Here is a 14,802-nt window from a genome sequence, read left to right as displayed (position 1 = left end):
CAGTGTGGCTGCCCTTCACTGGATCCTTATAGAACAGTGAGGAATTAGTTGCAGATTTAAAAGTAGAGAGACCGTGGTTAAGGCAGGCGCAGCCCGACAGGAAAATACTAAAGAGAGTGGGCATCCAGTTTAACAAATTCCATTCAGCAAGCACCTACCCTACGCAAAGCACCATGCTAGGCATTGCAGGGGGAAACAGTCTAAGAAAGAAAAGGATTTCAAGATGAGATGTGTGTGAGAGAGAGATTAAAAAAAAAAAACAAAGCACAAAGGAAAGTCATCCTGTTGGTGAGAAAAGAAAAAAAGAGTGGCAAGACCCCTGTTGTCTGTTTCCTTTCTTCACACTTGAAACTATATTAAATATGTAAAAGTGTAAATAAAAATGCAAAAGGAATCATTACAGGGCTAAGAGAAAGAACAGCTTGAGCAGTGGAGCAAAAGGTTAAATAAAGGTTAGTTTAAAAACGTCACCATCTTGCTTAAAATCAGGGCATTCTAAGCATTCTCATTTTACTAAAAACAAAACTATGAGAGAAATGAGATATTAATGAGAACATCCTGATACTGTGGATAATTAAACCCAACATAAGCAAACACAGGCAGTCCCCCGAGTCCCCAGTCCTGACTGATTCCCACCCAGACAATGCCAGCTACAAGGAGGCGGGGAGCCCACCTCAGCATCCTTGGAAACAAGCTAAGCTTTAAAAGCCTGTGCTCCAGGAAGATGTGAGAGGTCCCATCCACTGACTTTTAAAAACCCAATTCCGACAGGGGATGGACAATTAGGGTAATGCCAATCCCCTATACCTCCAAAACCCAGAGAGCGAATCTTTCTTAATAATGCACGTTAGCATTTAAAATCCTCCCATAAAAGACCAACCCTCTTAAGTGAGATTTCAAGACGGGCATCCACCCACTTCTTCTGGGACTTCATTCCCACACAGGAGCAAACAGCTGTCCTGGATTCCTGGTCGGCATCCAGGCTGAGCTGGCACTGCAGGCATTTACACAGAGCTGCTAGCGCTAGGATCTGCCGTGCCCCTCTCCAGCCTGCAAACATACACCCGGCGCTCTGCCTACCAGGGTTGCTAAGTGTGGGCAGGTGAGCTGGAGAGAGGAGAGGGGGTAACGGGTTTTCTCTGCCAGCTCGGACTGAACCTGCCCCGCCCTGCCCTTCCCTCCCCACAGCTCTTCTCCTCTCCCCCGACTTCTGTCAGATGGTACTAGCTACTGAACCAGACGAGTGGGAGGAGGAGGAAGCAGCACATCCCTGCACTTACTGATGGGGAGGACGATGATGGGGATGTTCTTGGGACGCTTGCTCTCCTTGTCGATGAATTCCCCGGTGACTGTTTTCTCTCTCTCTGTCACACGACAGTTGTATTTCCCACTGTCCTCCTGGCGGAGGTGGTAAATCTTCAGCACGAAGACGTTGTCGCTCTCCTTGGCCACTTTGAGTTGGCCCCTGGCCTCCCGATGGGTGAACTCACTGTTGAGGACCGGCACAGCATTCGGCCCCATGCTGGCAATGAGCGAGCTGTTGAAGGCCCAGGAGACGGCAAAGTAACGGTCGGGAGTGTTCTGCCCCTCCAGGATGCACCTGAACTCTGCCGGTTCACCTACCGTATACAGCCGCTTGTCGGTCTCCAGCCGAACGGTGAACTCTTTGTCTGAGAAAACAAATAACAAAACGTTTGCATTCTGGGTGACCGAGGGCACCAGCTCTCCAAACTGCATCAGCAAATTCCCGCCACCCACACCTCACCAAGATGACTACTGGGAAGGCACCTCCACACTTGTCTTGAGAGAAAAACTCTCGAATATCACAGAGGGAACTCAAAGGTAGCCAGACCCAGAGAGTCTAAAGGGCTTGCTATCCCAGTCAAGTCGACAGGGCTCTGTCTGCAGCGTATAATGCCCCAGGTTAGACTCTGAGATCAGCAAGCAATATCACTCCTAATTTCACTTGCACAGCAGATTACAAAGGTCCATCCTTGATCTATATGCCCAGAACTCCATTAAAGCACCAGGATTACAAATATTTTCAGTAAATATTATAGACATGACCCTGCTGAGACTTGTGAGACAAATTACCCAGTGCCCCAGGTGCTGACCCCAATCTAAATAAACATTCTATCTATCTATCCATCTGGAGAGAGAGAGAGAAATCTGTCTATCTATCTATCTATCTATCTATCTATCTATCTATCTGGAGAGAGAGAGAGAAATCTGTCTATCTATCTATCTATCTATCTATCTATCTATCTATCTGGAGAGAGAGAGAGAAAGATGTCCTCCACCCCCAAGTGAATACTGGAAGTAAGACACAGGTAAGACAATCCCTAACAAAACTGCATAGGAAAAGTGAAAACTAATGTCTTTTCACTAATCTATCACCTGTCAGATCAAATCTAGAAAGATGGAGTGGGAAAGTACCTACTTCCAAGGACAGCCAGATGACCTCTGAAATGGTCAATGAACCCAAGCACCCTTCAAAGAGCTGGGAGTTAAACCAGGCATGGGGTGGGGGTGTGATCAAAGAAGGGCTCATCGCCACTAACTCTCCCACACACCATGTAACGGTGCACAGTGACTGTCAATGCCATGAGATAATGATCGTATCTCACAGGCACCCGTGGCAGAAGACAAAGGAGTGAAGGGTCCTGGAAAACAAAGTCACAGAGCCTTGGGTGGGAGAGGCTTCAGTTGTAAGTACTGCCCAAGTCCTTCCCCTCCCAGTTCTAGCTCTATGCCTCTAAGGAAAACATTGACTGGAGAATCACATTGACAGGGATGTTTGAATTCCTTGTATAACCATTAGCTCCAATCTCGACTGTCTTCCCCACACTGGCATTTCCAAGCCGTTACCGCTATCTTGAAGTGGTATCTTATCTTTAAGGCCCTTGCCCCATTCTTATCCCCCTATCCCATGCACTCTTCAAGCAGATGAGAATCCTGTTTCCCTAAAAAACACAGCAATCACAAGAGTGCTGCTTCCACATTCCTATTCTCCAGCTCAAGTTTGGCTTTGTACCCACCTGTTCGTCAGGCTCTCCATCTCCTCCCCTCCCACATGAGCCAGGGTCTTGCCCCCAACACCCATTTTCTCCAGTGAATCAGCTTCTTCCTTTATTACCCAAACTTCCTGACAAAGCGAATTACCCTCAACGACTCCAAGGGCTCACTTCTAAAGTGACAGCTGCTGCCTCAGCTTCCCTTCCCAAAAGAACAAGCCGAGAGACCTGGGTTTCACTCTGCCAGCCTCTGCCTAGAGGCATACACCCACGTGGGACGGAGCCCATGTCATTTGCCACATACTGTCTTTCTGGTCAATCAGATTACAGTAATCTATAGCTCAACATCAGAGATTTTAGCAAAAAAGAAAAAAAAAAAAAGCACCCCTTCCACATAAATGCCACTGAAGACATGCAAACAGGTGCCCCAGACCTCAGACTTCCTACTTCTTCAGAGTTAGGCTGGCTGCAACAGTGGCTGTCTTCTTTTGGCGGCCGAAGAGTCTTCTGGTCTCACGGGAATCTCCCCATGGCTTGGTGAAGCCTTCACATTCCCAGGTTGAAGATGAGATTCAGGGCAAACCATCCTCTTTTCTGCACAGCCATTTGCCCTTGTTATACCCAGTCAATTAAACCTCCATAAATCGATTTATGCTTTTTCCAATACCCCCTCACTCCTCAGCTCACTGAAATTTAGCTTTGGGCCTTCTCCCACACTTCACTGACCCAGCAGATGTCCCCAATGACACCCCCTGCCCATCACAACCAAAGGCGTTTCTCAAGTATGTTTTAGCCTCTGGACCAGCTCTCCTCCCTTGGGTCCATGACACCATCCCTCCTGCTTCTCCCGCTGGCCTGACCACTCTGTCTCTCGAACCTGCTCCCCTGACCACCTCTTACTGCCACAGTTATCCTGGGCCCTCATCGCTCCCAAGCTCAGCCTCTGAGTGCCACGTCTGATCACATGCTGGGTGCTTCACGTGCTGAGCATCTCTATGAAGGTCTGCTTGCGGCATGGACTCCTTGACCAAAATTTACAAGAACAAATGCAAAGACACCCAGTGCTGCCACTGAAGGGGAAGCAGAGGCTCTCAAGCAAGACTTGGCACATTGCCTCATCCCTCCTTATCACAGTTCCAGGTATCCCCCGAAGCCCCAGCCTCGGATTCCTCCTTCCACAATACTCTCCATTCTGTTGCCTCGAGCACCCACTGCCCGCTTCCTAGGTCACTGCCACTGAGCTAGCCCTGGCCTTATCAGCCCTTCCCCACCTGGTCTCCCAACTTCAGACCCAACCTGTTTAGTCAACACTAGGTGGCCTCCATGGTTGTTCCCTTCTAAAACCCAGGCCTGACTGTGTCACTCTCTGATTAAAAATCTCTATTCCCTCCTCCAAATGTTGGCAGCAGTGGTTTTCAAGCTATGCTCAGGCAGGGCGGTAGCGGGGAGCCCTTCCTTTCCTCATACAAAGTCTTTTGCTGCCCAGTACAGAAAACATTTGGTTCCGGCAAAGTGGAAACACCGCGGCCTTCAAACGCCCTCCTCAAGCACCCCATGGCATGCACCCATGCACATGAACACACACACATGCCCACCCACAAGCGACCGCTCAGGCACCTCTACAGGACTCCTAAGATTCTAAGGAGAACAACTTGTAATGCTCGGACCACATTCTAGCATGTGGGCTTCAGGCCACCTTTCCTATCTCCTCTCACCACTCCTAATCCGGAACTCAACATCTGCTCACCCTTGACCTCTCTGTGCTTGTCAAGCAGGTCAAACAATTCTGTACCTTCATGCGTCTCCTCCTGATGTCTGCTCAAGCTTCAAGGCTCAGCTCAAGTCACCAAATGTGTTGGTTTTCTGAATTTTCCTCAACCACCCCACCCAGGGAAAACATTGTTGCAAGAACACTTCCCATTCACCATGTTCCCAGGGCACCCTTCACTCAGCCACTGGCTTTCACATCTGTAGTTCCCCGAGTGCAGGGACCAAGCGTTATTCATCTCTGAATCCCCGATGCCTATCGCCACACCTGCAGCGTTGCAGAGACTTACTAAGTGTTGACTGAAATCAACTAAGAGAAGGGCAGCATTGGGGCTGCAACCACTGAACCAGAGCAGCACGGACACGGAGTGAAGTCATCAACTATTTTTTCACCTAGTTTTCCCTTTGCTGGCTTCGTCTGGATACATTTGCTGGGCAAATTCAAAAAAATCCTCATTCCAAATTGGTAAGATTAAAATAAAGAAGATTAACTGATGCAACCTAATTTGAAAGCGCTAAGACTTAAAATCTGGCCCAGACTTTTGAAGCTGCTCTTAACACCAGCCAGGAAGGGAAGGGATAAATATGAAATAAAGTGCCTTCTGTAGGTTTAGTACCGGAAGTTCCAGAAGCGGCTAAATGCTCTGGGTCCTACAGAGCAGATAAAGTGCTCCCAGCGCGGGAGCCCAACCCTTCTCGTAAAAGCCCTCACGCCCATGAGATGTCCAGAGAGTCGCTTCTGCCCTTTTACCTCTAGCTCTGCGCCTGACAAAGCACAGACGGTGGAAGTGTACTGAAAATCCAGCTTCCCGGGTCCCACCCCAGAAGGCTGATTCAGGAATCTGCACTGCCTGAGCCTGGGAATCTGTGCTATTAGGTAAGTCTGAAGCACACCCTTAGGATGGCAGAAGACCAGGTGGCAGGAAAGCTATGCAAAGACCAAGACCACCGCCATCTGACTGGAGCAAATGGGATGGGGTGGGGTGGCGGGGTGTCAAACTACAGGTCCCGAAGGGGGCCCCCCACCTGTGCCTCAGATGCCCCAGCTCACCTCCCACAAACCACAGCTCCGCTCACCAGGACAATGGCAGCCCCTCACTGAAGGTGAGCAGTAACACAAGGAAAGGCCCTTGGGCACTTGCTGCAGCTCCAGGACGGCACGCCACCAACTTCCAACCAAGCCAGGGAACCGAAGGCCCATGGGAACACCCGCCCCCAGCCCAGCTGAGGCGGTCAAGCAATAGCTTTTGGCTCCGGTCGAGAGCCCAGCTGGACTCAGGGGCCGGGGGAGTGCAGCCTGAGAAGGTCAGGGCTGGGGCTACCTGGGCCCTATGTACCCCAAGTACTTGCAGAACCGCCAGAAGGGTCTGCACAGCCTGTCTGACCACCCTCCCTGCCAGACAGAGAGTGGGGACGAGAGACTGACCGGTGGGCTGGACGTTGACCACAGTCCCCTCAGAACGCTTTCGGGTCATCGGGTACCACGAGCCGTCTGGGTCCTGGATCCACTCGGTGGCCTCGCAGTAGAACTCGCCCTGGTCGGAGGGCTGCAAGTGGAAGACGGTGAGGCGGAAGGTGCTGCTCCCCAGCTTGTCCAGGCGCACCTCCCCCAGGCTCTGCCTCTGCGCGTAGTCGCTGCTCGACTGCAGCACAAAATCCCGGCTCAGGGCAATGACCTCCACCGGCTTCTCGCCGCCCCGCTGCCGTAGCCAGGCCACGGACAGGTGGCTGTGCTGTAACGTCTCCGTGGCCACCTCACACGTGAGCTCTAGGGGGTCCTGCTCCACTCTGTGCAGAGTGTGGCGCACAGCAGTGGACTGCAGGGAGTCCGGGATCACTGCAACACAGGAACAGCCATGGGACACGGTCACAAAGCCACAGATCTTACACTTGTGGGGCTGAGCTCCCACCCACCAGCCTTCGACAGTCCCTGTGTGGCCATGGAGGACCCCAGATGGCACAGAAACCGAACAAATTTTCTGTTTGGATTTGGACTGCAATTTTTTGGCGCTTACACTTACCTGGTTGATATTTCAATAACACTCAGATAAAAAGTGACTTGGGGGCAGAGGGATAAATTCAGAATTCGAGATTCACAGATATACACTACTATATATAAAATAGAAAACTACAAGGACTTACTATATAGCACAGAGAACTATATTCAATATCTTGTAATAACCTATAATGGGAAGCAATCTGAAAAAGAATACATGTCTGTATAACTGAATCACTCTGCTATACACCTGAAACATTCTAAATCAACTATACTTCAATAAAAAAAATACATAAGTAAAATAATGTTTGTAGACTTAAAAGAAAGTGGGTCAAATTTCAGTTTATATAATAAATGAACTCCCTGAAAATAACATGTAAAAGGAATTCTGTGTCAGGTCAAATAAGATTTTGTTGTTCACGGTAGTATTGCTTCCAGACATTTTAACTTGGCTTCTCACTGAACTTCAAACAAAAAGAGTTCCTGGAACTTCGAGTTTCCCATTTTCTATACAACTTGCTCATTTTCTCCCTTCTAGCCACCCCACCCCCATGTCAGCAGTGCAGTGCACTAGGAAGGTTATTTCTTCTTCTTCTTCTTCTTTTTTTTTTTTTTTAAAAAAAAGGACTTCCCTGGTGGTGCAGTGGTTAAGAATCCACCTGCCAATGCAGGAGACACGGGTTCGAGCCCTGGCCCAGGAAGACCCCACATGCCACAGAGCAACTAACCCCATGCAGCACAACTACTGAGCCTGTGTTCTAGAGCCCGCGAGCCACAACTACTGAAGCCCATGCGCCTAGAGCCCATGCTCTGCAACAACAGAAGCCACCACAATGAGAAGCCTGTGCACCACAACAAAGAGTAGCCCCCGCTCGACGCAACTAGAGAAAGCCCGTGCGCAGCAACGAAGACCCAAAGCAGCCGTACATAAATAAATAAATAGAGGTTGTGGTAGAGAGAGGCAGCAGCATCCTCAATTTTTTAGTAGGTTTAATTTTCATATTATTCATGTGTCAACATGTGTCATGTTCGTGGGCTGGAAGGAAGCCACGGTATGGGGATGAGTCAGGCAAGCAATGAGATTTCCTCTGTGGTCACCTGGTCAGCAGTTTCCTGCGGAGACTAAACATGACCCCCTCTCGATGTGAAGGATCGAAATCTTAATTTCTAGTTTTTATTATCACAATTAAGCCTGGAAATTATGACGTGGACAGAAAAACAGAACAGCCTTGATATTTCTGACCCTTCACATTGGCAAACACTGTGGCACAGAGCCGGCCACAATGAAATCCCTCTCCCTTCTCCTCCACCTCCCTCCATCATCCAGGGGCCAAGGGAGACAGCTGGTACAAAATTCCTCACCCTGGAGCCAAAGGACACACAGACCCACTTCAGGTCTGAGCATGGTCCTGCAGCTGCATCAGCTTCCTGACTCAGCAGCGCCCCAGGCAGCTCAGAGACACCTTCCAAAGGCCCATCACTGAGAACAACACCCAGTTCTACCCACCACCAGTCCCTCCCATCAGGAAGCTTGCACAAACCTCTAGATAACCTCATCCACCAGAGGGCAGACAGCAGAAGCAAGAAGAACTACAATTTTGCAGCCTGTGGAAGGAAAACCACATTCACAGAAAGACAAGATGAAAAGGCAGAGAACTTTGTACCAGATGAAGGAACAAGATAAAACCCCAGAAAAACAACTAAATGAAGTGGTAATAGGCAACCTTCCAGGAAAAAAAATTCAGAATAATGATAGTGAAGATGATCCAGGGCCTCAGAAAAATAATGGAGGCGAAGATCGAGAAGATGCAAGAAATGTTTAACAAAGACCTAGAAGAATTAAAAACCAAACAAACACAGATGAACAATACAATAACTGAAATGAAAAATACACCTGAAGGAATCAATAGCAGCATAACTGAGGCAGAAGAACGGATAAGTGACCTGGAAGACAGAATGGTGGCATTCACTGCTGCGGAACAGAATAAAGAAAAAGGAATGAAAAGAAATGAGGACAGCCTAAGAGACTTCTGGGACAACATTAAATGCAACAACATTCGCATTAAAGGAGTCCCAGAAGGAAAAGAGAGAGAGAAGTGACCCGAGAAAATATTTGAAGAGATTAAAGTAGAAAACTTCTCTAACATGGGAAAGGAAATAGCCGCCCAAGTCCAGGAAGCACAGAAAGGGAAGAAACTACAACCAAGATTACTCTACCTGGCAAGGATCTCATTCAGATTTGACATAGAAATCAAAAGCTTTACAGACAAGCAAAAGCTAAGAGAATTCAGCACCACCAAGCCAGCTCTACAACAAATGCTATAGGAACTTCTATAAGCGGGAAACACAAGAGAAGAAAAGGACCTACAAAAACAAACCCAAAACAATTAAGGAAATGGTCATAGAAACAAACATATCGATAATTACCTTAAACGTGAATGGATTAAATGCTCCAACCAAAAGACACAGGCTTGCTGAATGGATACAAAAGAAGACCCATATATATGCTGTCTACAAGAGACCCACTTCAGACCTAGGGACACATGCAGTCTGAAAGTGAGGGGATGGAAAATGATATTCCATGCAAATGGAAATCAAAAGAAAGTTGGAGTAGCAATACTCATATCAGATAAAATAGACTTTAAAATAAAGAATGTTACAAGAGACAAGGAAGGACACTACATAATGATCAAGGGATCAATCCAAGAAGAAGATATAACAATTATAAATACATATGCACCCCACATAGGAGCATCTCAATACATAAGGCAACTGCTAACAGCTATAAAAGAGGAAATCGACAGTAACACTATAATAGTGGGGGACTTTAACACCTCACTTACACCAAAGGACAGATCATCCAAACAGAAAATTAATAAGGAAAAACAAGCTGTAAATGACACAATAGACCAGATAGATTTAATTGGTATTTATAGGACATTCCATCCAAAAACAGCAGATTACACTTTCTTCTCAAATGCACATGGAACATTCTCCAGGATAGATCACATCTTGGGTCACAAATCAAGCCTCAGTAAATTTAAGAAAATTGGAATCATATCAAGCATCTTTTCTGACCACAATGCTATGAGATTAGAAATCAATTACAGGGAAAAAAACGTAAAAAACACAAGTACATGGAGACTAAACAATATGTAACTAAATAACCAAGAGATCACTGAAGAAATTAAAGAGGAAATCAAAAAATACATAGAGACAAATTACAATGAAAACTCGATAATCCAAAACCTATGGGATGCAGCAAAAGCAGTACTAAGAGGGAAGTTTATAGCAATACCAAGCCTACCTCAAGAAACAAGAAAACTCTCAAAGAAACAATCTAACCTTACTCCTAAAGGAACTAGAGAAAGAAAAACGAAAAAAACCCAAAGTTAAGTTAGTAGAAGGAAATAAATCATAAAGATCAGAGCAGAAATAAATGAAATAGAAACAAAGAAAGCAATAGCAAAGATCAATAGAACTAAAAGCTGGTTCTTTGAGAAGAGAAACAAAATTGGTAAACCTTTAGCCAGACTCATCAAGAAAAAGAGGGAGAGGACTCAAATCAATAAAATTAGAAATGAAAAAGGAGAAGTTACAACAGACACTGCAGAAATACAAAGCATACTAAGAGACTACTACAAGCAACTCTATGCCAATAAAATGGACAACCTGGAAGAAATGGACAAATTCTTAGAAAGGTATAATCTTCCAAGACAGAATCAGGAAGAAATAGAAAATATGAACAGACCAATCACAAGTAATGAAATTGAAACTGTGGTTAAAAATCTTCCAACAAACAAAAGTCCAGGACCAGATGGCTTCACAGGTGAACTCTACCAAACATTTAGAGAAGAGCTAACACCCATCCTTCTCAACCTCTTCCAAAAAACTGCAGAGGAAGGAACACTCCCAAACTCATTCTATGAGGCCACCATCACCCCAATACCAAAACCAAACAAAGATATTACAAAAAAAGAAGATTACAGACCAATATCACTGATGAATACAGATGCAAAAATTCTCAACAAAATACTAGCAAACAGAATCCAACAGCACATTAAAAGGATCATACACCATGATCAAGTGGGATTTATCCCAGGAATGCAAGGATTCTTCAATGTATGCAAATCAATCAATGTGATACACCATATTAACAAATTGAAGAATAAAAGCCATATGATCATCTCAATAGATGCAGGAAAACCTTTTGACAAAATTCAATACCCATTCATGATAAAAATTCTCCAGAAAGTGGGCATGGAGGGAACCTACCTCAACATAATAAAGGCCATATATGACAAAACCACAGCAAACATCATTCTCAATGGTGAAAACCTGAAAGCATTTCCTCTAAGATCAGGAACAAGACAAGGATGTCTACTCTCACCACTATTATTCAACATAGTTTTGGAAGTCCTAGCCACAGCAATTAGAGAAGAAAAAGAAATAAAAGGAATACAAATTGGAAAAGAAGAAGTAAAATTGTCACTGTTTGCAGATGACATGATACTATACATAGAGAATCCTAAAGGTGCCACCAGAAAACTACTAGAGCTCATCAATGAATCTGGTAAAGTTGCAGGATACAAAATTAATGCACAGAAATCTCCTGCATTCCTATACACTAACAATGAAAGATCAGAGAGAGAAATTAAGGAAACAATCCCATTCATCATTGCAACAAAAAGAATAAAATACCTAGGAATAAACCTACCTAAGGAGGTAAAAGACATGTACTCAGAAAACTGTAAGACACTGATGAAAGAAAACAAAGGTGACACAAACAGATGGAGAGATATACCATGTTCGTGGATTGGAAGAATCAATATTGTAAAAATGACTATACTACCCAAAGCAATCTACAGATTCAACGCAATCCCTATCAAATTACCAGTTGCATTTTTTACAGAACTAGAACAAAAAAATCTTAAAATTTGTATGGAGACACAAAAGACCCCGGATAGCCAAAGCACTCCTGAGGGACAAAAACGGAGCTGGAGGAATCAGACTCCCTGACTTCAGACTATACTACAAAGCTACAGAAATCAAGACAATATGGTACTGGCACAAAAACAGAAATATAGATCAATGGAACAGGATAGAAAGCCCAGAGATAAACCCACACACCTATGGTCAACTAATCTATGACAAAGGAGGCAAGGATATACAATGGAGAAAAGACAGTCTCTTCAATAAGTGGTTCTGGGAAAACTGGACAGCTACATGTAGAAGAATGAAATTAGAACACTTCCTAACAACATACACAAAAATAAACTCAAAATGGATTAGAGATCTAAATGTAAGACTGTACACTAAAACTCTCAGAGGAAAACATAGGAGGAACACTCTTTAACATAAATCACAGCAGGATCTTTTTTGATCCACCTCCTAGAGTAATGGAAATAAAAACAAAAATAAACAAATGGGACCTAATGAAACTTAGAAGCTTTTGCAAAGCAAAGGAAACTACAAACAAGACAAAAAGACAACCCTCAGAATGGGAGAAAATATTTGCAAATGAATCATCGGACAAAGGATTAATCTCCAAAATATATAAACAGCTCATACAGCTCAATATTAAAAAAACAAACAACCCAATCCAAAAAGGGGCAGAAGACCTAAATAGACATTTCTCCAAAGAAGACATACATATGGCCAAGAAGCACATGAAAAGCTGCTCAACATCACTAATTATTAGGGAAATGCAAATCCAAACTACAATGCGGTATCACCTCACACCAGTTAGAATGGGCATCATCAGAAAATCTACAAACAACAAATGCTGGAGAGGGTGTGGAGAAAAGGGAACCCTCTTGCACTGTTGGTGGGAATGTAAATTGATACAACCACTATGGAGAACAGTATGGAGGTTACTTAAAGAAATAAAAATAGAATTATCATATGACCCAACAATCCCACTACTGGGCATATACCCAGAGAAAACCATAATTCAAAAAGACACATGCACCCCAATGTTCATTGCAGCACTATTTACAATAGCCAGGTCATGGAAGCAACCTAAATGCCCAGCAACAGACGAATGAATAAAAAAGATGTGGTAGATATATACAATGGAATATTACTCAGCCATAAAAAGGAACGAAATTGGGTCTTTTTTTGAGACGTGGATGGATCTAGAGACTGTAAGTAAGAGTGAAGTAAGTCAGAAAGAGAAAAACAAATATGCGTTAATATGTATATTAACGCATATATGTGGAACCTAGAAAAATGGTACAGATGAACCAGTTTGCAGGGCAGAAATAGAGGCACAGATGTAGAGAACAAACGTATGGACACCAAGGGGGGAAAGTGGCGGGAGGGGTGGTGGTGGTGGTGTGATGAATTGGGAGATTAGGATTGACATGTATACACTAATACGTAACTAATAAGAACCTGCTGTATAAAAAATAAATAAATTAAATTAAAAAAAAAACAAAGGCCCATAGTTTCTTAGAGGTTTGGCCTCTCTTCCAGCTGATGTCACCTGCTTAGTGTTCCTCAACAGTTCTTCAGCTTATCAACCACAAATGTCCTTGCCTTATATTTTTATATCCCCTTTCACCAGTTCGAGGGTCAGTTGACCTTCTCTGAAATTCTTAACATCTGCATTAGATCTTCTTTAAGTTTTAGCTTCAGCTTTCTACTATTTACAAGTGAACACACAAACCTGGTTCACTTATGCTACCTGTTGACCTCTAAAATATTTGGGGAGCTTTGGATTTTAAAAGGTTTAAAGTCAAATAAAACTGCACTATAAAAGAAGTGACTCAGTGTTATGGATTGAATGTTTATGTTCCCCCCCAAATTCCTCTGCTGAAACCTAATCCCCAGTGTGATGGTATCTGGAGATGAGGCTTTGGGGAGGCGATGAGGTCATGAGGGTGAAGCCCTCATGAATGGGATTAGTGCCCCCCACCTTTTTCTTTGGCTGCACCACACTGCATGCAGGGTCCTAGTTCCCAGAGCAGGGATTGAACCCGTGCCCGCTGCAGTGGAAGCGTAGAGTCTTAACCACTGGACCTCCAGGAAAGTCCCTGGGATTAGTGCCCTTATAAACGGACCCCAGACAGCTTTCTTCTTCCCTTTCTGCCATGTAAGGAGACAACAAGAAGTCAGTACTCTGCAACCCTGAAGAGGGCTCTCACCAGTATTAACCGTGCTGGCACCCTGATCTGGGACTTCCAGCCTCCAGAACTGGGAAATAAATGCTTGTTGTTTAAGCACCCAGTGCAGTCTATGATAATTTATGATAGCAGCTCACACTGACTATGACACTCAGACAGAACAGCAGCCATGTGAACACAGTTATCTCCTTACCCATGAGGTTCATCTTGGCACTGTAACTCCCGAAGTATCGCTCATCGGTGTTGGGCGTGTGGCATTCATACTCCCCAGCATCCCGGGCCTGGAGATCAGTGATGTGCAGTAAAGCCGAGTTCCCCTGGACCCTCTCCACGTAGATCTTCCCGCTGCGGACACGCTGGGTATAGATGGCGTAAGGGAAGGAAGAGTCCATGGTGCTGACGATCTGGACCTCGCGCTCAGGGGCGGAAGGCAGGTAAATGGACCACTGGAAATTCTGCTCAGAAGGCCCCTGGTAGCCACTGACATTGCACCAGATGGTGATGTGGGAGCCCTCTGTGCGGTACAAGGGTCCTTCCTGGACGGCGACTTGCCGCTGTGCTGACACTACCCCTGTGGGGGAGACACACACAACAGGCTCACTTACTTCTCAGACCAAAATGCAAAGCAGGCAGCAATGTTCAAAGGTTTTGTTATTCGTGTGACATGGTAATAATATAAGTAGCTTACTGGCCCTTTCTGAGGCGCTCTTTGATTTATAAATATTAATTAAAACACTGTGGTAAAGCACTGTCTCTAATTTGCATATATGGGAATTTGATCACGCAAGGACATGGTTCTGTTACTTATTCAATGGCTGACTCTTGGGAATTTCATTTAGTCCCTCTGTCATTCATGCGGCAATTTTATATCTATTTATTAATGCCCTTTATAAAGTTT

At 44.9% G+C, this 14,802-nt stretch overlaps 1 protein-coding gene across 9 annotated transcripts in view; it reads right to left on the bottom strand.

Moving 5' to 3' along the window:
- Nucleotides 1–14,802, bottom strand: part of IGSF3 (immunoglobulin superfamily member 3) — a 98,895-nt gene that overhangs the window by 29,590 nt on the left and 54,503 nt on the right. For all 9 annotated transcript variants that reach the window (XM_033861156.2, XM_033861158.2, XM_033861148.2 and 6 more), the window contains 3 exons: nt 14,098–14,475; nt 6,208–6,618; nt 1,281–1,670 (listed from right to left, as the gene is read on the bottom strand). In XM_033861156.2, coding sequence (XP_033717047.1) covers nt 1,281–1,670; nt 6,208–6,618; nt 14,098–14,475 — 1,179 coding nt within the window. The remainder of the gene's footprint in view (nt 1–1,280; nt 1,671–6,207; nt 6,619–14,097; nt 14,476–14,802) is intronic.

Source organism: Tursiops truncatus, chromosome 1, assembly GCF_011762595.2.
Source record: "Tursiops truncatus isolate mTurTru1 chromosome 1, mTurTru1.mat.Y, whole genome shotgun sequence".
Classification (NCBI taxonomy): Eukaryota; Metazoa; Chordata; class Mammalia; order Artiodactyla; family Delphinidae; genus Tursiops; species Tursiops truncatus.
Note: the sequence above shows the minus strand (reverse complement) of the source record. Positions and strands in the feature narration are given on the sequence as shown.